The following is a 27876-nucleotide window of genomic DNA, read 5'->3' as shown; positions in this document are numbered from 1 at the left end:
CACAGCCCTTTTGTCTATTGCAGCAGTCATCTTTTTTTTTTATCCCCCCCCCTCAGGAGATTGGCTGCACAAATATCCCAAAGGAGAAAAAAGGAAAGCCATTTGCACCCCAGGGTTCATCACTACGCTCAGGCTTACCATGGCTCGGGCTGGTGGTCATTCCCGGCCATGTCTGCCCCCCTACCAGGGCGTGAAAGCCTAATTACATTACATATAAAATCAATATTTGGCAAACAGTTTCAATTTGTGTCATATGATATGAGTACTGAGCGAAAGGAAGGAGATACGAGGCAAATAGTAAGGATAGTTGAGAATATTGTGAAATATATGCCAAATAATGTGATCACTTGGCCATATGATGGTAATAGCTGGCAAATGTGTGAGCGCCTTGGAAAATAACGGCAATAGCTACTAAATGGTGTGAGTAGCTGGAAAAATTATGACAATCGCTGATAAGTGGTGCATGTACATGGATATATTACCTTCCAGGTGGTGCAAGCACCTGGCCACCTGATGGCAATAAATATAAAGTGACATGTGATATCCCTTGACATATAATCACCATAATTGCCAAAACAAACAACAACATAACCACATGACGCAAATTCCAATAAAGTGGTGTGCCTGGCCATATTTGGGAAATGTCTGGTAAACTGTGTGAGTACCTTGCCAAAAGATGGCAAATTATGGCAGCACCAGGGCATTTGTTGCCAATGTCTCCGAAATTGCATACCTGGGCATGAGATGGTAACAGGTTAATCTGGTGAATCTGTCATCAGTGTAATCACTTGGTAATATGATGGCAATGCTTGACAATAATGCAAGTACTTTGCCATTTGATGGCAAAACCTGGTTAAAGAAAGCTATGCCCACCATATGAAGCCAGTAACTAAATATATTGCAACAGGATGATAGAACCATGGCAGAGGATGGGAATAGCTGTCAAATGGTGTGGCTATCAGAGCATTTAATGTCAATGCTCAGCACTAACACCTTCACTTGACAAAAGCCACAACCGCCGGCATTGCCAATGCTGGTCTTGTATCTTTTCATCCACCTCTACCACTCTCTCCCTCAATCTGTTTTTCAGGTTCTCCATCTCTCCCTCACACGCTCTGAGCATTAATAATGCCAGGGAGTATGAGGAATCTGAAGGCGTCCTCACTTCTTTCCCCAATATATCCTCCTCCCAGGTACTCTGGGAAAGGCCATTGCTATCGGATCCTGTCCCTAGGGGTGGATTTGCGAGGGCAGATCTACTGGATGGAGGAGACTTAGGGAGCGGGGTTGAGGCACCCTCGGGTGATATGCGTTATCCCCTCTTTCCCTTTTATAATGAGTCAGAGGTCCTCCAGCCCTTTGTAGCATATTATCAGTCTCTTCCCTATCCTTTCTGTAAATCATCTCCCAGTGAACACCAGTCAGGTACTGGGAAGAGGAAAAGACACACCAGAAACATACATCCTCTCGATTGTGCATGATTAGAATGAATTAGAAATGTCTGAGGGAGAAAAAAAATGTCATTTAAACAAAAACGACTATTTTCGTTTTTTTCTCACACAAACATTTCTAGTTACCTGCACCCCGCCCCCTTATTTCCCTTTATGGTGGCAAACTTCACTGTGTGCCACCGACTTCTCCATTCCTCTGCAACGCCAGTTACCTTCACTTACATGCATGGGAACCAGCGCCGCAGGGTCCCTTTTTATTTTTTTTAACTTTATTATTTAGGTCGTAGGGTCACCCCTGCAACACCCAATAGGACTGTAGTGAGCAAGGGTGCGGGGGACACACCACTCCCCTTGCTCACTATAATCGCACTGAATGGGATATCCATTTCACATTTTCAGCTGTTCGTAATTTTCGTACACCTGAAAATCGAATAAATATCCCATTCTTTTTTTTTATTTCGGTTATTTATATGGATTTCCCATCCTCTATTTATTCTTACACACAAAGACACCACCCTGGTACTGGGACAAGGAAGAGGGATGCTGAGTACCAAGATCGTTTAATGAGTGAACAAGTGTTTACGTTCCCAGCAGAAGAGTATACTGGGAATTGTGTGTTGATTCATACAAAGTGACTGATTTGAATGAATGGTGCAATTCCCTAACAAAAAGAAAATGTTTAACCAGAGAGACTAATTATTGGCAAGCACCATGAGAATATAGGGAACTGTGTACTTTGAAAGAAAAAGCAGTGGCAAGAGCCATGAGAATATGTGAAAGTGCAACAAATGAATGGTGGCAAACCAAACAGTGATAAAGCATCAGGAGGATGTGAAATGAGAATAAGTGAAGCAATTGTGAAGCTGAAACAGTGGCCAAGTGCATATAAGGAAGGTGCAAGTGTGTCGGTTGTGTGACCTGTTATAGGTGGACCGTGTGGCCTGACAAATGCGCCTAGACCGACTACACCCACCTAAGGAAAAGCCACTTAAATTACAAACAAGCTTGTAACTGAATATAAAGGAAAATGTGTGACCTGACATTAAGAAACTGAACTATATGAAACTGGTGAAAGGGAATCACGCCAGAGAGCTGGGAAGTATCCCAAGGAATTGTGTTGTTTTGGAAAGTTGAGACACTTGAAAGCTTGTGGAAGGGAACCCCTCTTTTGTAACTTGAACTATGTGAATGTGAACCTTTGGGAAGGGAAAGCATTTTCCAACCAAGAGCTGGAAGAAGCCCTGAGTTTTTATTTCAACACTTCTCATTTTGATGCTGACATCCCTACAAATTGTATACAATCAGATTTGAGGGCAAGTATAGGTTTTGGACACAGACAGACATTTGCTTTGGACTGCCAGACACATACTACCATTAGTTTAATTTAGGTAGGGAAATTTCGCCTAAGCACAGGGCAACTTAGGCCTTTTTCCAACCCTCCTTTTTATTTAATAAAAGTTTATAGCCCAAACTTTATTTCGTTGTCTGTGTCTACTTCATGATGCCTTCACGAAAGGCACATTAATGCACCAGAGGGGAACACTAAGGCGATTTTCCCATAAAGATGCACTTGAGGGAGGGATGGAAATGAATGAGCGGAAAAACAACAAATGATTCATGCAACAAAAGGCAGAACCCCAGAAGGTCAGTCATATGTCAATATCACAAGGGAGTGAATTCAGTGTGCTTTCTGACAGGGCTGCTGCTCCCCAGGAACCTTTCAGAAACACACAGTAAAAGAGGGGTTGGGAAATTGGGAGACTTCCCACACGCGGGAAGTCTTGTTTCCAGTCCTGGGTTTCCGTTAGCAAATTGTTGGCACCAAGCACTTAAGTGAATTCTCTCTCCTTATGTGTTTACAACTCTCTTGTGAATGCTCTCAAATGTTGGCATGTCAACTAAATTCATGCTCTCTGCCTCCTTTAACAATAACTCCGAGGCACTGACCAGGCCCGGAAATTCTGACGGGCCATTTGCCTCAAGTTGACGCATTGGAGTTGGAGTCAGCAGGGCTGACCAATGGCATAGGGGGTGGGGGAGTGCGGCAGGCAGACGGTGCCTTTCATGAGGGGCGCAGAGCACTGGAATAAAGCCTCCATGGCTGGCGCCCACTCCAATCTATCTTTCGGAGGCGTGCAGCGAGGAGAAGGTTATTGCAGGAGCAACTCAAGCGTGCGCGGCCAAGGTTAAGTTCAGAAGCTGTGACGCAGTTTATTCCAGTTTATTCCAGGGCCCCTCTTACAGCAGAGAACACGCTGTAACAGTCTATTGCACTCAATAATGTGTTTTTTTGTGGTTGCCGTGTCTGGAATGGACTGGTATACAGCATTAACAATGCCTCATTTTAACAGCGAAGATGAGCACAGCCAGGCTCACATTCAGGAAACATTTCAATCATGGTTGAGGATATTCGTTTTAGGCTGGTAAAATGTTCAGCAGGACTTGAAAAGGTTGCATAGATTGGAACTGTGTGGGCGAGGCTGGCCTAGCTATAATAAGGTGGCTTTCTTGAATAGTAATTCTATAACAAAAATCTATATTAAATAGATTCCACCGAGTTTGGGTTAGGCACCTCTCCCTATTTAGCTCTCTGTCATTACACAGCGATTGCATATTAGCCACACTAATTATGGAGTGTCTTCGTTATTTCTTCCCGTTATATATATTTTTTTCCTTTGACCATCTCAAGAAAATAACCATTAATTCACACACTAGTGAGGTAAATTGAGACTGTTGCACGTCAACAAAAAGCCACCTGTCAGTTCCACATCCTTGTATTATTTTATTTTAATTGCAGAACGTGCTAATCTATTTCTTGTGCTCGTCACTCATTCCGCAAACGAAAATGACATGCTAACTTCAAAAGCATGTACCCCTCCTTTTCATTTCAGGATGGCTAACTAGGCCCCTCTCCTCGCTATCTGTTCAGGCTCGAGCTGCCTATAGGACAACAGGGTAATGCCGAACCAATAAACGCAATATGATAGTGTGGGCCCGTTTTTTGGGTCAAAGTGGGCCACTTTTTTGGCCAATGTGGACCAGTTTGATGAGTTACTTCACTATGCGGCTAGTAGTTTTGACCATTAATGCTGAATACATATTCTTTAAATTGCACAATTTGCATCACATTTTATCAAAACACTCACCCTTGGGTACTATTCAAAAAGCCATTCACAAAAGGAATGAATTGCCATTTGTAACTGTGGGCCACTTTTTCATAGGTGCCAGATAGCATTTTATGTCCCAGTCCCGCCTTGCATCTGATTCGCAAGGCCCAGAAGAATTTCCCTGAAGTCTTCTCCCTACATAATCAGTGGGCTCAACCAACTGAACATTTCTATGTACCAGCCTTGAGTTTCCTTTGTTGCACTCATTACATTTTCTTATTTATATTTGAACTATCAATGATGTGTCACATACTTATTGCTTTTTTGAATCAAAATAGAATGCAAAAGAACAAGCAACACATTCAAAAATTATTTTCTTTTGAGGAATGGTCGAATAAGTGATTTGAGCCATGGCATATATGCAGCAGCGCCACTCAGAACTGGAAGTTCACCTCTAGTTCAGAGCCACATGAGCAACACATTGTGGGAATGCAAATTTGCCCAAACACAAACCATTAGCTGCGGAACACTGTCTTTGTCTTACATGGGAGCTCTATTTTATACATAGCATTCTCAACCCAAGACAGACATATGTCACGACTCCAGACACCTGCATGCCTGGTTCCGCCCTTATTATGGATCATCAGTGCAGTATAGTCTGACATCCTTGTGGTTGGATCATTGGGGCATGTGCAGCAAACACCAGCAAAGTTATTACTTTGTTTTTTCTTTATTTATGGTTAGATGCTTTTCTATGGAATATTGCTGAAGAGCACTAATACATCATAGGATGCATATTGCTGTTTGGCCGATTAGAGCAGTATCATCTACATAAGAAATACTTTCTATTTGGTGTTGACCCCGTTTTGGTGGGGACATTCCAGCCCAAAGAAGGTGTGGGGGAAAATCAGTAAGATACAGGATGAATAACAAAGACTCCTAGGCATATCCTTGTTTCAGTCCCTTTTTTGTCTCATCATTCAGGGCTGTACCCCAGTTACCCCCTCTCTCCTTTATCCTCTCCCTGGGATCTCTCCGTTCACTCTTCCTAGCCTTTTCCAATCAACTCGATTCTCTTTCTCAGACCTTCGGCTACATCCTCCCTTCTTTGTCTTGGGTTCTCCCCAACTTCCTTGTTTCGCTCTCTTAGATCTCTCAAGCCAACTCTCCTCTTGCTGTGAGGTCTTCCTCAATCTTCTGTCCCTTTATGCACTTCACCTCCTTCTTCCTATGTCTTAGATCTTCTCCATTCTCCTCTTTTCTGTCTCAAAATTCCTCCAGTTTCCTGCCTTCTTTCTCGCAAGCCTTCTCCAACCTCCTCGCTTTTTGTTCCACTCCACCTCTTTTCATTTTTTCAGATCACCTGCAATCTCCCCTTTCTTTCACCAAATCAACTCCATCGGGCCAAGCTTTTGTTTTCTTCTATTCTTCTCTCTTTGAGATTCTCTTTTCCATCTCTTCATTCCTCTTCTTCCACCTTTTTTTCTAATTTCAACCTCCTTCCGGCACTTACCCTTGTCTATTCCCAAAGACTTCTTTCTCTTTCTTTGCCTATCCCTCTCCTCCTCTCCCGCTCCTTCTTTACTCCAGCCTCCTTTCCTTCTACTCCTTGCCTCCATTCACCACCTTCCTTCTACTCATTGCCTCCATTTCAGCCCTGCCAATCGACCTCCTAGTCTTTACACCATTGCCTTTGTCCAAATGGCTGCAGCTTTTAACTGGTGCTAGCCCCTCACCTGGACAGGCCCACCATGAAAGAGACCATATATTTGTATCGTAATTAAATCTTTCTGTCCGATTGGTGCAGCGAGATTTGAGGATTCACTGCACCGGTGTGTACTGTAGGGACACCGCACTGCGTGACACCACGGACCGAGCCCTCTTCAAGGTTGCCTGCCATCTTGATTCTAAAACCTGTCCTGGTGCTGCAGTAGTGTGAACCTTGCTCACACATGACTCCTCCGCTGGGCCCCTACAGCATCTATGCAGCATGGAAAGCAACCGGCACAGCCCCATCAGCACTCAATAGTTTTGTAAGTCTCGTGGCTACATTCTCCAGCCTGAACTGCCTCTTAAGGGGAGGTTACCTGGGTCAACACTGGGCTATTGGTCTTTCTCAAAACCATGGTGATTTTTAAAAGGGTCCATGCCCTGGTGTGTAGGTCTCCTGTGACAAAATGGTCCTGGGGATGTAATATACCGCCTCTGGACCCAGCATCACATTGCAATGTTGGTACCCAGCCTCAGTGAAGGTCCCATCCACCACAACTAGGCACAGGCTGGGAACACTGTCACATCATGCAGGGGTGGTGCATGAGGTCATTGCTCAGCCTGGCAGTACTTAGATATTACAGTGTGTGTTTCTTTAAGATACTCTTTGCCTTCACCGGCCCCTTAGGCCATGAGGATGGCCAGAAAGTGGTCAAGAGATCAAATATAACAGCCTATGCTCATCACCCGGGGGGAACCCTGGCTTGTGTCTCTGCCTAGCTTCCCACCAGATTACAGCAATTTAGGGGGAGGAGGGGGGTTAAGAGATCTCACTTTGGTAGATACAGGCCCCCGAAATGACCAAAATGGAGGATTCCTCAGGATTACATGATATGGCTAGGAATCCATGTTTCTGCCCTCAGTGATTACACACACTAATTCCAGGGAATGTGGTCTACCCTCCCTAGAGTTGGTGCATACGCAGATCCCTTCCTACAGAACACAATGGGTTAATCTGCATGTCCTAAAATGAAGATGGAATGTCTATGTTCTTGTTGCCATAAATCCACCTGTGCCCAGACTGTAGACATGGAGACAGCAGCATTATTTTCAAAGTATGGCAGAGATATCACTAAATGGTGGCTACGGCCTGGTCGATGTGCCAGGATAAATTGTTGAACATCACATGACCACGAGTCAAAATTGTGGACTTGGCAGAGAAGGCAAAATTCACAGAGGAAACCACGTACCCTGCTGAGATTAGCAACTGAGACCAACAGGCTCTTTGCAACCTGGAAAATGCAAATTCTTTCTTTCCCAGGAAAGACGGAAGGGCATCTTAGTTGAGATTAGGAGGATGGTTGAATCAAAGAAGCCCAGGGCTAGGGATATATTGGAGAATTTATGTTTGGAGCAGAATCTGTTAAGGAGCTAGGTCATCCTGTCAACATCTTTAAATCCTTAGACAAGTTAGAGGTCTCATTAAGAAAGATTTTTATCCCACAAGTCTATTAAAGGGCTAGTCGATGCAGGGGCCAGTCAACCGGTCGCATGTCCAGAGGTAGCAACTTTGCTGGCCCATAGAGAGGAGAGACCCAAAGGGGCCAGACCCTCTGTTTTCATCAGCGAGGACAGAACTTCAGGAAAAGAGCCCCCAGAAAGGTGGTGGCAGAACCAATGAAGATTACCCAGGCTTACAGCACAGGGAGTCTTGAATCTATTAAAGACACACAGGCGAGCATCATGCTTCACATATTTAAGCAGCTCTTCAAAACCTATTTAACTATATATCTTTTCTGTTTACAACTGTATTGAAAAACAACTCTGAAAACTGACAGAAGAGAAGTACACATCCCCATGAGTCTCTCCTTCCAGTACTTTTCTGCTTTTGAAAGGTTCACCAATCAGAACCCTTTCCTTTCTTTGATGTCAGGTCTGGACCAGGTCCTTTCCTATTCTTTTTGATGCCTTGAAACTGGTCATCTCAACATGAAATAGCCAGCATGAACGGAAAAGACAGTCTCGACCAGTAAAGTCTGGACAACCTCCATATGTACTCCTCATTGTGTCGATGCTTTACACCCACTGGCAATTGCGAAGATCAGTCTCACATTGTTCCATCAACCTCATCCGTTTTTCTGATCCTCACCTGAAGATATGCATGTTTAGAATAAGGGAGGGAATGCGCTGTAATGTACACATAATCATATGAGCATTCGTTCTGAGCTCTCCCTTCAACCTTACATGATGTGTATTGTGGGAGGGATAATACTTGCATTTGTGTCTTTTATAGAATCAAGACTCCCTGTGCTGTAGGCCTGGTTAATATGAATTCTAGGTCAAGACCAGAGGTGAGCATTATGCTTGTTCAAAGCTACCAATTACTGCTGTCGCCACTGCAGATACTGGCTTAAAGTAAAATGTTTTAAAGGTTGAGTCGCTGGACCATCGGCTGATTTCAGGATGTCTTGCAATGAGACACCCTGCTGAAAAACGCCCTGGATGCCATTGCCCCCCTGACAAAATGTGCACCAAAAACTGTAACATTTATACCAGCTATGGTCATTATCTCTCTCACCCTTCTAGCTATTGCAGCTGCTGCTACAGCGTGGAAAGTCTTCCTGCATGCAATAAGTAGCCGTGATACTCCATGCAGTCTTGTATCCGCTGTGAACCTTTCATATTCTTTGATACATTGTGCCACATATAATTTAGTATTAGCTGGGAAATACGGGTAGGAAATAACAGTAGAGTTACTTTTCGTTCACTTGGCAATGTTAAATACTACTCCGTCGGGGTAAAATACCTTCTTGTCTACCTCCGAAGCTTTGACATCTGACACCGTCCTGCATGACATTAGGCAGAGCAAAATGGCTAGTTTTCCAGATAGCTGTTGTTCTGAAAGCTGGGCATTGCTTGGCCACTTTGTGAATAGCGTTAACACCTTATTCACATCCGATAGCATAGAATACTTAGGGATTGGTGGCTTATTAAACTTCACTCCCTTAAGCAGGTGCACTACGGCTGGCTGCTCGCCAACTGGGGCGCCGGCCACGTGATAATGGCCAGATGAAATGGCTGATGGATATACCCCCACTATCCTGAAAACTTTACCTTCTTCTGACACCAATTCTAGGAAGTGGAGTATCTTTACTACAGGGGCAGAAACTGGATGAACACTTTGTTGTATGCACCAAGTTTCCCAGCGCTGCCATGCAGCGCCATAGCTTCTGAATGTGGAGTGGTCCCATGATTCTTTGATGAATTCAACAGCTCATCTCGAAAATCCTACCATACTCCATCTTTGCCCAAAACTCTGCAAGCCAACAGCGGGAGGTTCTGTGACTGTATAAGTGGGTGAGACAGCCCTGTCAGACCCGTCAATAGGTCCTGTTGGTGATGAATCGTCCTCAGGAAATCCGAGGAAAGTTACATTAGAACTGGAAACCAAGCTTGCGATTTCCATCCTGGCACTATTATCACTACCTCTGGCTTCTCCCTAGGTATTTCTGTTAGGGTTCTGCCAATAATCATAAATGGTGGGAAAGCATATTGTATTGCTCTGGTCCATTCCTGTAGGAATGTGTCCGTACACTACACCTCCCAGTCTAATCTCCAGCTGAAGTATTTGGGAGTCTGAGCGTTCAACTTGTAAGGAAAGAGGTCTGTATCTAGAGGACCCCATATGCTCTGTATTTTAGCAAACGCTCTGCGTAGCATCCAGTCGCTGGAGTCTTGTAGGAAGAAGTCCATCTGTTTCAGGTCACTATTGACTCATTTTCACTTTGTTTCAATATGTGCCTGCAGCTTAGCATCTTTGATTATTAGGCCCCAGGGCACGAAAATAGAGGTGACACTAATCAGACTAGAGCAGATGAAAGGTGTTATTTTGGTTAAATTTGCATCTCCTTAGGTATGCTTCTAGACAACCCCTCGAGAATATAACATGGGTCTCATCCTGAGAAATTACTTCATACTTAGAACAATCATGTTTCATGCCATTACTGAGTCAAGCATGATTAAAACTTTGTGTGTGATCAAGACAAAACCTCACATACTAGTCATATGTGGAGGTGGGGGTGTCAGTTAAAAAAGGAAACACAACTTGTCTCAATAAGACATATATAATGTTATGTGGCCATACTAACTAATGTTGTTCTTGTGAGAGAAAGACTTACCACTGATGTAATAGTGACTCTGCACCAATTCAGTGTTTTAATATTACTCCATATAATGATGGTTTATCAAATGATTATTCATGAAACCAATAAATATTTTTGTATTTTACGTCAACTATTTTTTGTTCATCTCCGGACGATGCAGTACTTCATCTTTCGTTATACTCCAGCTACTGTGAATTTCTTCCATGTTGCTCGAGTCGAATTTCTTAAGCCCAAGGTGTTGGTAACTGGATCATATTTTGACTGAATTTAAATAGCTAATATTTGTTATAGTCACACTCTTCTTAAAAGAAATGTCTTAATGTTTGCAATTTAACTTCATCTTTATGGTCATTAAGAATTCTAGCCGATATGCCATAGTATTTCTCTGTGGACTCCTTTGGATTCATGTCTTCAACTTCCTTTTTGAGATGCAAACGTGAAACAAATGCATTTTAGAAAGCCATGCGCTCTAACAATATATGGACAACAGAATTCTGTCATGTTTACAGCTATGCATCTTCCTGAAGACGATGCTCACTCTGATAAGATGGGAACAGAATTGGAGCCATGCAACTATGGAATTCCAAAAGCGAGCACCAGATTGACAATATCAAAAATAAATTGAAGATGTGAAACTATGGCATAGTCAATGTAATACTCAAGGGGCATCAAGTTAAATTGCAGAAAGTATGTTTTCTGAGAAGAATGAGGCTATAAAAAGATGGAGTACATAGAAATAGGATCCGCTACCCAACTTTCAGGGCTCAAGAGATTCCACTCCTTGGTTATAGAAGGAATTCAAATTTCTGAAGTATCATGAAAGTAACATTTATTGGAAGAATCTGAGAAGAACATACAATATTGTATGCAAATTACAGAGGCATTTGCTGGATCTATAAACAAACATTGGCTAGAACTACCATTATAGTGACTAATTCTAAAACATGAATTAGCGCTGAGTTAAAGTTGCATAACTGATAAGTCTTTTCCTCAAATGCTCACATTGGGGCCTTTGTACGAGGAGCCCCAGCACAGACCACTGCACTGCAGAATTCGCATGGAGTTCGAAAATAAATGAAGAGTTGGGAACGGGCACTGCCATTTACTCCCAGCACACATGTTCTAATAAGCAGGGTTGCTTTCATGTTCCGTATATATCTACTTTATAGAAGGAATGAGCTGCGGCTTTCTTTCCACACCTCCTTTGACTCCTCACCCCCCGACTCCCAAAGCACTCTTTTCCTACTGAGGGCATCTCTTGGCTCATGTGCTGGAGCAGTAAGTGTGGTGTGTGTTGGCAGAGCACACCATTCCAGAGAGACGAACAGTTGGTAACAAGGAAAGGGGAGGAGCCACTCCCGGTATATACACAAAGCTTGTGAAAATACCAAAGCAGTCAACTAGAAAATAAAACAATTAATTAAATAATGTAAAGCTATTTGAATTATTAAAAAAAAACATTAGACTGCAAGCCTATAAAGTTCTTTGCATAGTTGCACCCAGATAGTAAGGCTCCACACTCCTACCTTTGCATCTGGTGTGGCATCAGTCGCCCACATGCAGGTGCCACCTCCACCTGGTCCAAGGTCTTCACTGGCGATGAGGATACGGCATCCGAACTCGGAGATCGGAAGGTGCTAAAGTCGTGTGTACCCAAGAGGACCTGCGCTGCTTCCTGCATGGCCGCCACATCCAGGTTCCTGCAGCAGAAGAGATAGAAAATGTAAAAGAAGAACTATAATTTCTCTAATACACACTGCAAATTGAATTTTCTTAATGTGATGCCAAGCTGGCTTGCTGTAGGGGCAACCAATATCTGAACTTGCACTGCCATAATGACACGTCGGTGTCAAGCTCGGCTAGTGACCAGATAGTCATTTACCATTACTTACAGTGACCAGGAGAAAACATTCTCAACTACTGTTGCTTGAGTGCCATACAAGTGAGAAATTGCTGTACTTTTTTGTGCAAACCCTACTTTAGCTAGTCTATTACAAAAGGTTACAACTTTTCTGCAGACTTTAGTCATCTGTAGTTCTGCTAAACAATACGTTTATGTTATTCTACTGTGCTTAAAAGGCTAAATATTTATTTTACCAGCCAAGTCCGAATATACTTATTGAAATTACAGCTTTTTAAAATTATTTTTTCTTAATATTTTCTTTGTCGCGACCACTAAAGCTTGATTAATCCACTGCTCATATTTCTTAGTAATCTCACATCTCCCTCTGCATGACAACAAAACAACTTTAACAGGAGTCCTTCGGAACGTGATATTTAGCACCATATCTACTCTATCCAACACTTCCCTCCAGAAACATCGAACTCTTGAACAGTCCCAAAGCATGTGTAACTAAGTGCCTCTGCTCAGGCATAACGCCAGCACACATCAGTATCCAACAGCCCTGATCTACAGATTTCTTTGGATACACCTCAAATTCATATTTAATTTGGCCTTCAATACAGCTTTTTGTAAATGATTTCACTCTTCGGGTGAGATGTCATAGTTTAGCTCATTAGCTCAAGTTCGCCGCAGTTCATCCCAGGATTCCAGATGCAAAGGTCTCATAGGCTTCATATTCACACACACAACATCCACCAATACGCAGACGACACACAGCTATACCTCAATAGCGACTCCATCAAGGGCATCCATAGGCACAAAACCTGCCTCTTGCTGATCCAGTCTTGGATTTCCAGTGCATACTTGAAGCTCAACCTCCCCAAGACCAAATTCCTACTCCTCGCCAACAACAACAAACACCCAGACATACAGCCTGGCTATCAACCATGAATTCTAAGGGATTCACACCTGAGCTCACCGCCTTCTCCAAGTCCCTTGGGTTTGACATCGACAAACACTTCTGCTTCAAGACACATAAAGCTAAGAAAACTAAGCTTGGTATCGGCCCTCCCTCTTGTGAAAAGTCAAGCCCTTCCTCCCTCCGGACAGCTTTAGACCCACTGTTGAAGCACTGGTCCTATCTCACCTGGATGGGGGCAATGCACTCCTCGAAGGCCTCCCCTCGTCCTCCCTGGCGCCGCTGACAAGTATCCTACACGCATCTGCACCAGGGCTGGCTCCAGCAGGGAGGCCAGGGGGACCAGGCCCACCGAGAGTCAGCCTCTGGCCCCTCCTAGAAAGAAAACCATGTCAGTGGTGTTACACACCACTGGTAACCGAGGGAATGGGGGTGGTTGTCATTCTATACATTCAGCAGCCACCTCAGAGACATCATTCTGTGAGGCTAAATTGCAGGAGGCCTGGCCAGGATTTGATTTCTTGCCCTAGACAATGATTTATGCCCCCACAGCCATAAAAGTACAAATTACAAGGGAAATGGAGGACCATTCACCTCTAAGTGAGGTAGCACAGTTATTCAAGCAGGCTGCCCTAAAATCACAATTTTGGTTTCTGTAATTTAAAGTATGTTATTTTTTTGTGGGAATATAGTGGTTTTTCACATCATGCTTAATAAAATGGTTGACTATATCAAACAATAAATGACAGGTAAAGTTGCTGCAGAAGGTGCGTCAACTGACAGGGGGCCCTTATAAATTACATTCAAAGTATATATTTTGCTGCATTAACTACTTGAGTATAAGTGAAAAGATAAGGTTGGTAGTAACAAAAACGTAATTCTGTAGGGGGAAGATTAGTAAAATCATAATGTGATAAATGCAAGGCCTCGAATTAAACATTACCACTACCGTTGCTCTGCCCAACATTCCATGCCATAATTCTGTAGTATGTCTGTGCGATTAGAGAAGGGGTCAAGCCATTAGCAAATGACTTTTGGTGCTGCCACCAAAAGGTGCAGTTCAATCAGTTGCTAGGCCGTGTTCCATCTGCACTAGAACACAAACAACCATATGTATTTTTAGGTCCTGTGGGCTAGCATTTTGGGAAGGGCTTCTGGCATTAGTGACAGGGCCAAGGCTGATATGCAAACAATGGTATGGAAGGCTGGCCAGAGCAATGATGGTGGTTCTAATTGATTCAGAAACATTTTACCTATTAGGTACAACCAGAACGCATGCTGTGGAAGACAGATAAGGTGCAATAAAAAGTGAGGAGAGACACACATCCCATGGGTGCGCCGGGCCATTTACCCACCTAACGACTAGCCATGGCTATGCCAATGCCTCACCACCAAAACCTAACCTTTCTAGAACTCTTTGAGCAAGCTCTATCACAAAGTAACACCAAACGTGTTGCTTTATAGGGCCTGCCAATGTTATATCTAAGCATTCTTTTAAGTGTTTAATTACTTAAAGACTCTGTAAATGAGCTTGAGGTGTAGTACAATTCTCTCAATGTGTGGCTTCAGCCAGATGATTTTATAAGCAAAATATTTGTCAATGCCTCTGTGACTTGCACTGAAGTCCTGTCTTAAACAAGCAATCACAAAGCCAGCAGTTTTGGCTTGTGTATAGGTATTAGCAGACATTTGCCAGGCAATTCCATCATATGCCCAGTTACTGGCACCATTTTCCAGCTGTTCTCATCTTATGGCAGTGCCTGGCAAATGCCTATCCATACCTAAACAAAAGCCCACGCTGTTGGCTTTGCAGATGCATGTTGGCTTCCGTTTGTCTCCCTAAGTGAATGGGTATATGCCCAGATGTGGGTGTCTTGTTTGCTACGCCTAGGGAATCAAGCTGCACCTCACTGAGCTGGTCCAACAAGGCCCTACCTGAAAATGATAAGGCTAGGTTGGCAAGTATTGACTTGTTTCAGATCTTCTCATGCATACTTACCAGTGGGGCTCCGACCTAAATAGAATGTACCTTTGGTGGAAGCCTAGTCTACTCTGACAGAACGTTTCATGATTCAAACTGATCAGTACTGACTTGGTAACCTCATTCTGTTTGAGTATATTTACAGAGTTTGCATGCAAACAGAATATGTCATGTGTGTTGTGGGATTTGTTTGGAAAGTATGATGTAAATCCTGGGTGCTGGGTGTTTAGGCAATGCTGGAAATGAAACATGAACACCCGTAAAATAACAAAAAAGAGCGTTTTCTATAATGTTGCAGTGCAATCAAAGGTGGATTTAACATTTGGACCCAACCAACCTTCTGCTCTACTCTCTCCCCTCAAATACAAACAACAGAGCTGATCAGGCCCTACCAGTGGGATCTTATCTATTTATCATGTCTCAGAGACAGATTATTTACAACAGGAAGTGATTAGAGAGGAGAAAAGGTAAAAAGGTAAAAAGGCAGTGCCCAATGCTGTGGCACTTAAAAAAATATATATAGGGTTTTAAGAAGCTATTTAAGGGTGATTGTTGGGTGATTAGTAAGTAAGGGGATACAGAAAAAGCTGTGTGAAACAATAACCTTGTCATGCATTTCATTTCACTTTGTGTCTGTATTAGATTGTTTGTAAGTTCTCATTAATTGCTATGCTGGAGCTTGTAGGCTTCCATTCAGGATGGGGAAAATACAGCTACAGTCATAGGGGATCATTTTCCAAGTCAAGTGAAGTGGAGGAAGTGGTGTTAAATGCATGTAGCTCCACTTTTCATGAGCGGCAGTGTTTTGTATGATTTGACAGGTGAAGTTGGAGAGCAGATCAGACTTAACAAGGTCCCCCTGCCAAATCAGATTGGTTGTCAACCAGCATATATTTTTACATTGGCGGAAAAGCAATAGATTCCTCTGGGACCTGCCTGACTTTTGCACCTGGAAAAATCGGGGAGAGTCTAAAGGAATCCATTGTGGATGGCTCTCGCAATCGTTAATTGTGGAAGTGATTTACACTTTTCCAGACACGTAGTGCTAAAGTAAAGAGCAAAGGCGATTTTCGGCCTGTGTTTTACTCTTTACTTTTCCAGTACTTGGTGAAAACAATTAAAATTAATGAATGGCCCCTTTTGCAAAAAAGTGCAAACAGGAGAATTCAGATCTGTGCAATCTAGGATTCAAAACAAAATTCCCCATTAATCTTTTCATCAACATGTTTGTGCATTTTTAAAGTAATCATTCTGTATACAATGTAGTATTATTTTAGGTATTCAAAGCCAAACTTCAACACATATTTGTATCAACATGAGCTCGGAAGATGTGTGGTCAAGTATCTAAATTTCAGGCTAGGATCAAATGATGGCTTTACCACTTGACCAAAGTGTGTGATCCTGGGCATATTTTTTTATTTCACTATACCGTACCTGTTAAAATTAGTGATTCAGTTCGCATTATAAGCTATTCCAAAAAGCCTCACTTATGGTTTAATAGATGGGCAGCACAGGGATTAGGACACACACACATCTAACTTTGAAAATATCCGGGCCACATTTATTGAACATAATTGTGTCATTCAATAGTAAATCAGAGTAAACACATCAAACACGAGTCATCTATGTCCATACATTTGCATATTGTAAACAGTATGTACCAGAAATGATGTACAGGGGCATGCCTCACCAGGAACGATACCAGGAGACCGCAAAACCCCTCAAACAGCACTGTCTGCCTCCAGATGCAGCCCTTACAGCGCTAGCACTCCCTTGCACTCTGAACTCAATTAAAATGTGCTTTAAAATGCAACAAAACATTTTTAGACATGAACCATTGTTGGGAGATATTCAGAATGGGACTACTGTAGGGGTTCAGTTGGAAAGGAGGGGGGAGGTGGTTTTGGAATGGGTAGGTGAAGGGAGGATTGTATACATGTGTATGTTATAGTAGGATATGTTGCTGTGCTCCAAATATTTTTAAGATCAACACGACTACCTGTATTGATTGGACATGATATGTTCTGTTCTTGAAATTTAAAGAAGTTTGAAAACAATGTAATCTTATAGGAAACTAAATCTATTCCTTGCTTCAGTACTCTGGGTGGGGGTCTATCTTTCAAAACAAGATGGACGGACCACAAGCATCTCCTCTGGGGCCTGCTGGTAGTAGCCACAGTGCTCAGGAATATATTGTTCGCAGACACCATCTGAGATGGTACAAAGACGGGGGGCCTCACTGCTTAGCCCTCTCAGAGGAGGAGGCATCACCCTCAATTCTCCAAGGCCAGTCCAGGAAAGGCATGCTCGGTGCTGGTGTGAATATGTGGGTGGGGAGGTAAATGGGAACGGTGGTTAGGGCAGCTGAAGGAATGTGACTGGACGGTGAAAGGTGAAAGAGGATCAGATATAACAGAAAGGGGAGAGCAGATGGGAAGGGATGATAGGTAGATTGATGTTGTAACACTATTTTCCTTGCTTCTCTTTTGCTATGCACCGTTTTTTCTAGAATGCAAATGTATTTTTTCAGATCTGGGAAGAAATTTCTTGCTCGATCACAGATCTGGATCAATGCCAGCACTTTGTTTAGGGTGCTCCGAGACTCATACCCAATGGAATGTGGGGCCCCCTGACCACAACCATGGCCCACCTAGATGAAAATGCCTGATCTTCACGCCTTATCAAGGGTCAATTCAGATATAACCAACACACCCCGACCCTCATCGACCTTCACTGGCTCCCACTGCACACTTTGAATACCTAAAATAATATTAAATTGTATACAGATTACTTTAAAAATGCACACGTCACATGACCTTCACTGGCTCCCATTGCACGCACAAATCACCTTCACGTCTTGCTGCATCATCTATAAGGCAGACACCCTCAAGTCACTCAGCTACCTTGCAGAGAAACTCAGAGCATTTCTGGCAGACAGCACACCACCAGAAGCCAGGACATGTGCAGACTTGAAATTCGCTGCTGCAAAAAAGAAAGAACCAGAAGCACCTCCCCCTGTCAGCATCAGACTCACCCCGACGCTCCTACAATTCAGAAAAGAACTCAAGACACTTCAAGGAATCTCTCTGCCTCAACACCTAGGCCATCACATCGCCCCACAAGCCATCTGACTCGCTAGATCCAGGTCTCTAGGCCAGTGAGGACTTGTGGTGCAGAAGGAACCAAGAAGCCTGGTGCCAGGACCTCCCCTAGCATGGCTAACATACTGGTAAGGGGGCTTGGGTGTGACAGCAACTTCAGCATGAACTAGGGGTCCTTATGGTGGCAGCACGGACCGAAGGAATTATTTCCCAACTCGCCTCCTCTAGAAAAAGCTATAGCTCAGCAGTAAGTTCTACTGTCGTTACTGGATGGAAGGGAGGGGAGGGTACCAAATGAGGCCCCTGGTAACACCAACTTTTCCAGAATCTGTAGGGTCTTATTTAGAGCATAGGCACATTGAGCTACCAGCACTGAGAAGTCAAGTAATGCTACCATCCAGGGTCTTTTAACTCACTTAACTAAGGGCTGCCTACCCATGGTCTGACCGTTGAGTGAAACAGAAGTGAAATAGAGCCGTAAACTCTTATTGCAGCACAAAAGAACCCGTCAAGCAAACCGTTGCCTATGTATAACAATGAAGACTGTACCTGAGGTAGGTCCTGGAGAAGGACAGCAGACACAAGAAAACCCCTGGTAACGCTCTTTCTACTGGATGTTCTGCCTGCCTATTTCTCATCTTTGATACTTGTTGACCAGCTTCAGCTGCTCCGGCAACAAATTTCGGCAGAGGGTGATGTGTGCCGATGGCGTTGAGTCAATGTCCCTCGAAGGCCTGATTCAAGGATGATTTCATTGAAGGCATATATAGCACGTGCAGCGCCCGTTGGCCTCAGTTCTGTTTTTCCTCCTCTTGCAGTAGAGATACCCATAAATACGGGCATGACCGGACTCAGCCTTGTTGGAACGGAAGCTGTAATAGCACGGGAAATTCTACTGAGGGGTAGGTTGGGAGGGCGATGAGAAATACGTGGGAGGAACATCCACTTGAAAGAACGTTAACTTGTTCTTCGAATGGATTGTGTCCTCCGACGTATTCCTCATCTTTGACAGACTCCCAAAGCAGTATTAGGTTTGGAGGAGGGAGTACAATTATAATTTATACATGTTCACGGATAGAGTGAATTACTGCCTTGCCAAAAGCACCATCCTTACTAAGTGAAGAATCCAGCCAATGATGTTTAGTAATCATGTGGATGGAAGACCACGTTGCAGCTTCACAGATGTTTCTAATTGGAACGCCCCTTTGAAGGGCTGTAGATGTGGCCATGCCCCTGGTGGAATGGGCTCTTAAACCTTCAGGAGGGTCTTTTCCTGCCAGCCTCTAGCATTCTGATATCCCCAGAATTATCCACATAGATAAGGTCTGTTTGCAAACAGCCTGACCTACTTTGTGTCTAGTGTATCCGACAATGAGTTGATCATCAATTCGTAATTTTGACAATCTAGAAATGTAAAAGTTTAACGCTCTTCTAGGGTCTAACCTATGAAGTCTTTTTTTCCTCCTTACCAGGCTGAGGCAGAGGATAGAAAGAAGGTAGAACAATTTTCTGACCCAGATGAAAATCCAAAATAATTTTGGGCAAAAAAAAAGGTTTGACCTTCAAAACAACCCTGTCCTTGTGGAAGATGGTAATGGGTGGCTTGGATGACAGTGCCTGCAACTGGCTCACTCTACAGGCTGATGTTAGAGCTACCAACAGTATGGTTTTAAAGGTTAACAACCTGAAAGGACATGTGTGCATTGGTTCAAAGGGTGAATACATTAGGAACTTTAAAACCAGATTAAGATCGCAAACCGGAACCTGGAAAGGCGATGGAAGGAACACATTAGTGAGCCCTTTCAGGAAATGAGTCACCAGTGGAATTTTGACCAGTTCAACCTCTGATGAACCCTTAAAAATGGACAATGCCACCAATTAGCCTTTAATGGTACCAATCTGGAACCCCAGATTTGCCAAGGATAGAAGAAAGGATAAAACATCCTGTATTTTACATAGAAAAGGATCTACATTATTTTCCTTGCATTAGTTGCAGAATGTATTCCAACAGCAATGGTACAAAGACGTTGTTGCTGGCCTTCTGGCCAAAAGCAACACCTCCATTTCGTCATCCGGGAGGTCCCAATCCTTATATCTCAGCCTTTCAGAAACCAAGCGTGACTGTTGAGAGTCTTGACCTCTGGATGGAGAGCCCGACCCTCCTCTTGCAAGAGAAGGTCTTCTCTTTGTGGAAGACGCATTGGAGGACAGGTGGACATGTCCAGAAGGTACGGGGTACAACGTCCTCCTGGCCCAATCTGGGGCAATTAGGATCATGTGTTTCCCAAACTTTTTCAACCTCCTGATTACATGAGGAATGACGGGGAATGGAGGAAACGCATACAGGAGTGGAAACTCCCAGTCCAATACGAAAGCGTCTCCTAGAGCTCCTTTTGGGGGAAATTCCCTTGAGCAATATCTTTCGCACTTCCAATTGATTTCAGTCTTGAACAGACCTACCTGAGGGGTTCCCCAACGGGGAAAGATCTCTTGAAGGACTTCCTGAGCTAATTCCCACTTTTGGGAGCATGTTCTCTGTCTGCTCAGAGTGTCCGCCACCCTGTTCTCCTCCCTGGCTCGGTGAATTGCCGAAAGGGAGGTTCCTTCTTGAATTGCCCAGTATCAGAGCTGCATTGCCTCTCTGCACAGTGGTAGTGACCCTACATCTCCTCTCTTGTTGAGGTAGTACATGGCCACTGTGTTGTCCATCTTTATCAGGACATTATTTCCTCGTACAGAAGGCAGAAAAGCCTTCAGCGCTAGTCTGATTGCTCTCAGCTCCAAAAGATTGATGTGTAGTTTGGACTCTGATGGAGACCAACAACGTCTGTTCGTCAGATCATTGGAATGGACTCCCCACCCCGTGAATGAGGTGTCCGTCACTACTGTAATCTCCGGCCATGGTTGCCAAAAAGGTTCTCCTTTCAGAATATTTTCCTCGCAGGCCCATCACAGAAGATCCTGTGAGACTCTGGGTGGAATCTGAAGTCGGTCCGACTTCGGTCCTGAGAATTGGGACCATTGTGTTCTTAGAGCCCATTGAAGGGATTTCATTCTCAGGCGAGCCTCTGGCACCAGGAAAATGCAGGATGCCATGAGGCCGAGCAACCTCAAAAAAAAAAAAAAAAAATCGAAGGCGGGGAGACTCTGGGAACTCTGAAAGTTGGTGACCATCTGAAGAATATTTTGAGCCCTCACCTAGGGTGGCAAGCTCTTTCCCAAGGATGTATCTAGTACTGCTCCGATGTACTGAAGCCTTTGAAAAGGTGTCATAGGGACTTCGTGTAATTGAGGTAGAAGCCCAGTCTGTGAAGAGAGTGGCAGGTAGCGTTGAGATGATCCAGGGCTTGCTCTGGAGAACGTGCCCCGATCAGGGAATCGTCCAGGTGGGGATGGACGTAAATCCCCCCTCTCCTGAGACTCGCTGCCACCACCACCATCAGTTTGGTGAAAACCCTCAGGCGGAGGTCAGCCTGAATGGCAGAGCTCGAAATTGATAATAAGAACCGCCAACCGTGAACCTCAGGTATTTTCTGTGCTTGTGATGAATCGGCACATGACAATAAGCATCTTGAAGGTCCAATGACACCAACCAGTCCTGGAGTTGGAGGGCCTGAAGAATCTGAAAAAGTGTGAACTTCTTGAACTTGTCTGTCCTGAGGAACTTGTTCAAGTATCTTAAGTCCAAGATGGGTCTCAGTCCTCCATCCTTTTTGGGAATCAAAAAATACCAACTTGTGTTCCTCTCCGCTATAGGCACTGGTTTTATAGCACCTTTATCTAGCAGGGTTAACATTTCCTGCAGAAGGAGCAGATCCAGAATCCTCAAACAGTGGTCCCCGTGGATTGTTCTGAGGTCTCCTTATGAAAGGAAGGCAGTAACCGTGGGCTACTGTTTCCAGAGCCAAAGCATCTGAAGTAATGTCTTGTCATTCTTCTAGATGCTGTGACACTCTGCCCCCCACTGTAGAATTGCGACTCAAGACCACAGAGTGGTTTTGCGGTGGCTGATGCTGTAGCCGATGGTAAGGAGGCTGCTGCTTGAGCTGGCTTTGCACCGCTACCTCGTCCACCACGAGGGAATCTTCTCTGGCCTCTTTGACTGGCCATTCCTCTCGCCCTTCCCACTTAGGAGTAGTAACAAAAAGATCTACCCCTCCAAGGTTCTCCACTAGGACGAAAAGACTAAAGTTGCCTAATAGCGGCGCCTAACGATTTGGCAGCCGTCTTTGAGGTCTGGAACTTCGCAAGGCTCTTGTTAGCCTTTTTGCCAAAAAGATGAGACCCGTCAAAAGGCATGTTGAGAAGTCTAGATTGCATATCAGGGGGAAAACCCGACTTCCTCAACCACGCAAATCTGTGCATAACGCTGCTTGTAGCCATGGTTCTGCTGATGCTATCCGCAGAATCCAAACCAGACTGACGAGTCTCACACATGGCCTCTGTGCCTTTCTTAATAATAGCTAAGAAGCCATCTCTTTCATCTCCTTCAGGAATGTGCTCCGACGCCATAGAAATACAATCCCATAGAGAGTACGAAAACGTAGCGAGGGCACACAAGTGGAGTTGGCAGACTTTAGTGTCATGCTTCCTGCAGAAAATACCTTCCTCACCCATCCATCTAGGCGTTTTTCATCCCAATCAGGAGGGATGGTAGGGTACGGCGCTTGTTTGGAGGTAGCAGTAGCTGCCTTCACCACCAGACTCTCCAGTGTGGAATGTTTTGACAGGTAGTCGGGGGTCACTACTGGAAGGACAGTATTTTTTTGTCAAGTTCTTATCAACTGCCGGATTGGACTCCGGAGTTTCCCAGTTCCTAGCCAGCCTTTTTTGTAATGCCATATGAAAAGGCAAGATTGGATCAGATTGTGGGCCCTTGTCCAGAATGTCAGTGAGGTCGTCCTGCTCATAAGGCAGTGGAGCCCGTATACTCGACCACTTTTGATATTAGCTGTCTGTATGATGCATCCACATGCCCACCAGCCTCTGGTTTTCCAAACTCAAGTTTGGGTGAGGTATCTACCCTGCTTGCTATTTGCAGGTTATCATAAAGGTCCTTCATTCTGGGCTCTTCAGAGATAAAACTCTCTGGTACATTGGGAGTACAGTACTGCAAGCCAAATGCGGCCTCATCATCCTCAGATCGCTCCTCTTCTTCAAAAATTGAAGTGAGAGATTTAAAGAATTCCATTTTAGGAAGTGGAGCATACATTTTATCTGGTTTTTGGACAATGGGCTTTGAGGACGTCGAAGTCGTCGATTATTTCTTTATCAGCACCGACTTAGGAGGGGCGCATGACATGGACGGCACAGCTGGCAAATGTGGTGCGGCTGGCATCGAAGGCTTTGGCGTCGATGTCGACGTCGAGTGCCTGGCGGGCATCGAAGGCACCGCCGGCGTCGAAGGTGTCGATGGTGTCAACGACCTTCACTTTTCTTTGTGTTTCGAATGATCATCAGATCGAGGCCTCACGATGCGTATCAGGCCATTTTCCTGGGCTCGTGGGTGCATGGGATTTCGGACGAGACCTTTCCTTTCCAGCTTCTTTCGAAGGCTCGGTAGGAGCATGGCTTTGTTTATCAGAGATTTTTAACATTTGAGCCCTGAAGGCTTCCCAAACAGCCAGAGTGGACTTTTGCCTAGGACAAGCAAGCCTATTACGGGAAACGTCCGACAACAAAGTCGACGAAGGCGACCTGCGGTACCTCCTTGATTTCTTCGAGGACGAAGAAGAGTGGTGGGAGCCACTCCTTGACCTGGACTCGTCGGTCGAAGGTTTAGCGGATCGGGTAGGGGATTTCTTAGGGCTTTTTGCTACCTGCAGCTTCCTCTTCCGTTCCCTCAAGGCTTTTCCAGTCATGGACTGGCATTTTGAACAGTCAGAGGTGTTGTGGTCCGCTTCGAGGCACCACAAGCAGATACGGCGCGGGTCGGTGAGTGACATTTTTTCGACCTGCAGTCCCGACACTTCTTGAATCCGGACTTCGGAATCATCGGAGTTGAAGAAGACGACATATTCAAAGACATGGAGTAACAATACGTCACAAGATAAGACGTGCCGAATTTCGCTCTTAGCTATCGCAGAAAAGTGAAACTGAGGCCAACGGGTGCTGCACGTGCTATATATGCCTTTGATGACATCACCCTCGACAGAGGTCTTCAAGGGGCATCGACTCAAAGCCATCAACACAAAGCGCCATCTGCCGAAGTATTTTTCCGAAGCAGCTGAAGCTGGACATCAAGTGTCAAAGATGAGGAATACGTGGGAGGACACAATCGATTTGAAATATGGTTTTATCCCAGACATTTTAAAAGCCTGTGTCGATCCTTGTGTATATGCCATATTGGCTTCAGGTGCAAACAGGCGCTCTTTTCAAGGGGGTCCTCCTATTCATTTGACCTGCTAACGTTAATAATAATAAGATAGTTGTGGCCCATTTAAAACCCAAGGGAAATTGGAGACAACCATATACACAAAAGAAACAGACAGAAACAGCATATTGCATGCCAGCAGCTTTCATCCTAAAAAAACTGTAGAAAGCATACCATTCAGTCAATTTCTAAGATATAGAAGAATCATATCGGAAGAATCTGAATACATTAAAAAATCACGAGATCTGAAAGAAAAGTTTGAGAAAAGAAGCTATCAAGCAACAAATATAACATATTTCCTAAACAAATGTTCACTAGACTTGATTCTTTTAACAATTGAAGAATTATCTAAATCATTAGTCATCATTGAATCAGACCTTGACAAATTAAAAGCAACACTGGCTAAGTTGAGTACAAAGGAGGAGCTAGTAAACATACTATAAGAAACAAACAGAAAATTAGACGAGTACAAGAAGGAAATTGAAGCTAAAAAAAAAATCTGAACATTTCGAAGAGACACTTTGGATTACAAACTTGATATAGTTTATTCCTGGAAGGAATATTATCAACATAAAGACAATTCCAGAAGTGGGAGAACCCCTTTCAACAAAAAACCTCCAACCACGGGCAGTGCCTCATCTGAGGCTTCGAGTGCAGAATCTGAAATACCGGAACAGAACAACAAACATCCACAGAAAGGGAGAAACAAACACCATCAACATCTAAAGCAACTAAATCACCATCAGAAAATATTGCTTCTTTTTTAGATCGAGAAAACTAGAAGAGGCAAGAAGAAAAAATCCATCTCGGAAAATGAACTTCCTACAAAAGAAAAATTAGTCAAACATCTCTGACAACAGATTGAGTAGGTTCGAAGAAAAAACATTACAAAAAGGTATTACATTTGTCCCGCATCACAACAGCTCTCTTTTAGAAGAAAAAAATTGATTTTTTAAAATTAACTCGCAAAATGAAATTGAACCTATTTTTTGACACCTATGAATGGGGAACACCTAAAGAGGATTGTAAATACCTTGAAATGAAACCCAAAAGTACATTCATACATCCAATACACAATCCAATTATTGAGGTATTCCAAAAACAAGTTCTAAAAGACCTGGAAAAATTGAATTACCAAAGAAGATCCAAAACGAACTTCTTGAAGAGAGAACAACATGTTCTAAAGAAACTGTGGCAGAATCCAAATTTAATATTGAAACCGGCAGATAAGGGAAGAGCCCTAGTGATGATGAACTCTGAATATTACAAGAAAGAAGTGGAAAGAAAACTAGCAGATGAAGATACCTATCTGCAAATTCATGAAAACCCCACAGAAAAAATCCAGAAATTAATCAAAACTATATTGGACGAAGCAGAAAATGATGAATTAATTAGTCATCACACCAAACATTTCTTGATGAATGCACATCCATCGGTTCCAATTATATATATAATCCCGAAAGTGCACAAGAACTTAATTAATCCGCCAGGCAGACCCATCATTGCAGCGAACAATAGGGTGCTGGAACCATTAGCACAATATATAGATCGAGCAATTCAACCCCTAACTCAGAAATGTAGAACCCACATTAAAGACACCAATGACTTTCTGAACAAATTGAACTCAATCGAAATTAATGAAGAGCAAGCTATCCTCTTTACAATGGACGTCGTAAGTTTGTACACAAACATCACCCATGAAGGGGGTTTAGAAGCCATGGAATGGCTTCTGTTGAAACCTGATTCAAATTGTGGAGCTGATAAATTGTTCATCCTAAAACTGTTGAAGATTGTACTGCAGAACAACCTCTTCATGTTTGAAGAGAAATACTTCATACAAACATCGGGAACATCAATGGGGGCCGCGATGGCCCCAAGCTATGCAACCACATACATGGCTTATTTGGAAGAAACTAACATCTTTAATGATGCAAGATGGACTGAACAACTCAAATGTATCTACAGATTCATTGAGGACATATTTGGTATTTGGTGGGGCTCACATGAAGAACTGGACACATTTTTTCAACATCTGAATCAAATGGCACCAAGGATCAGACTAATATCAAAAACAAGCAAAGAAACAATAGAATTTTTGGATGTACAAATATATAAGAAAAGAGGGAAATTGGAGACAACCATATACACAAAAGAAACAGACAGAAACAGCATATTGCATGCCAGCAGCTTTCATCCTAAAAAAACTGTAGAAAGCATACCATTCAGTCAATTTCTAAGATATAGAAGAATCATATCGGAAGAATCTGAATACATTAAAAAATCACGAGATCTGAAAGAAAAGTTTGAGAAAAGAGGCTCTCAAGCAACAAATATAACAACTAGTGCAGAAAAGGTTAGGAAAATCAGCAGAGAAGACGCTCTGAAACATAAAACTAAGAACAAAGTGGACAATTTGGTATATGTTACTACTTTTCACAACAGAGTTCCAAAATTAAAAAAATCATCAAAAAAAACTGGACAATACTGACACTGGATCCTATGATGCAAAGACTCTTCCCTGAACCTCCACTTTTTGCCTACAGCAAAAGCAGATCGATCAAAGACCAGTTAATTAAAGCGGACTTCGTAGCAGCAAAGACAACAGAGGAAAACCATAAAGGGACGATTGCCTGTCATAATTGTAAAAACTGCAACAACCTAATAAAAGGCAGCACCATCACTCATCCTCATAAAGGATATAAGATAAATCTTCAACATTCTACTACATGTGATTCTAAAAATGTAATATACGGCATAAGATGCCCATGTGGGATATATTACGTCGGGATGACAATGAGAAAAGCTAAAACAAGATGGGCTGAACATAAGTCTAATATAAGAACAGGAGCCCTGAAGTCACCAGTGACACAACATTTCAAACAAGAGAGACCCAACATTACCCAGATGAGGTTCATCATCCTGGAACAAGTGAAAACCCCAAGACGAGGAGGCAATTTAAATAAAATGCTGCTTCAGAGGGAAACATATTGGATTGAAAAACTGGACTCCATGCAACCCAATGGCATGAATGCAGAATGGGACTTAAGTTGTTTTCTGTGAAAACTGAATGTATGTAGAAAGATTGAAGTATGAAGCTAAGTTCACCAGATTTCAAGTTGATTGAACATGCAGTATCAGTATTTTACAAGAACTCTACTGCAAGTAAATCCATGCTAAAATGGCACCCGAGCATATCTAACAGTAAGTCGCCTCTTCTAATCCAACAGT

At 43.4% G+C, this 27876-nt stretch overlaps 1 protein-coding gene across 1 annotated transcript in view; it reads right to left on the bottom strand.

Moving 5' to 3' along the window:
• PUSL1 (pseudouridine synthase like 1) overlaps window positions 1–27876 on the bottom strand; it is an 867171-nt gene that overhangs the window by 422702 nt on the left and 416593 nt on the right. Inside the window, exon 5 of the mRNA XM_069610102.1 lies at window positions 11958–12131. Within this exon, the coding sequence (XP_069466203.1) occupies window positions 11958–12131 (174 nt within the window). The remainder of the gene's footprint in view (window positions 1–11957; window positions 12132–27876) is intronic.

The sequence above is a fragment of the Ambystoma mexicanum genome, chromosome 8, assembly GCF_040938575.1.
Source record: "Ambystoma mexicanum isolate Mex_15411 chromosome 8, UKY_AmexF1_1, whole genome shotgun sequence".
Taxonomy (NCBI): Eukaryota; Metazoa; Chordata; class Amphibia; order Caudata; family Ambystomatidae; genus Ambystoma; species Ambystoma mexicanum.
This window is presented reverse-complemented; position numbering and strand designations above follow the sequence as displayed.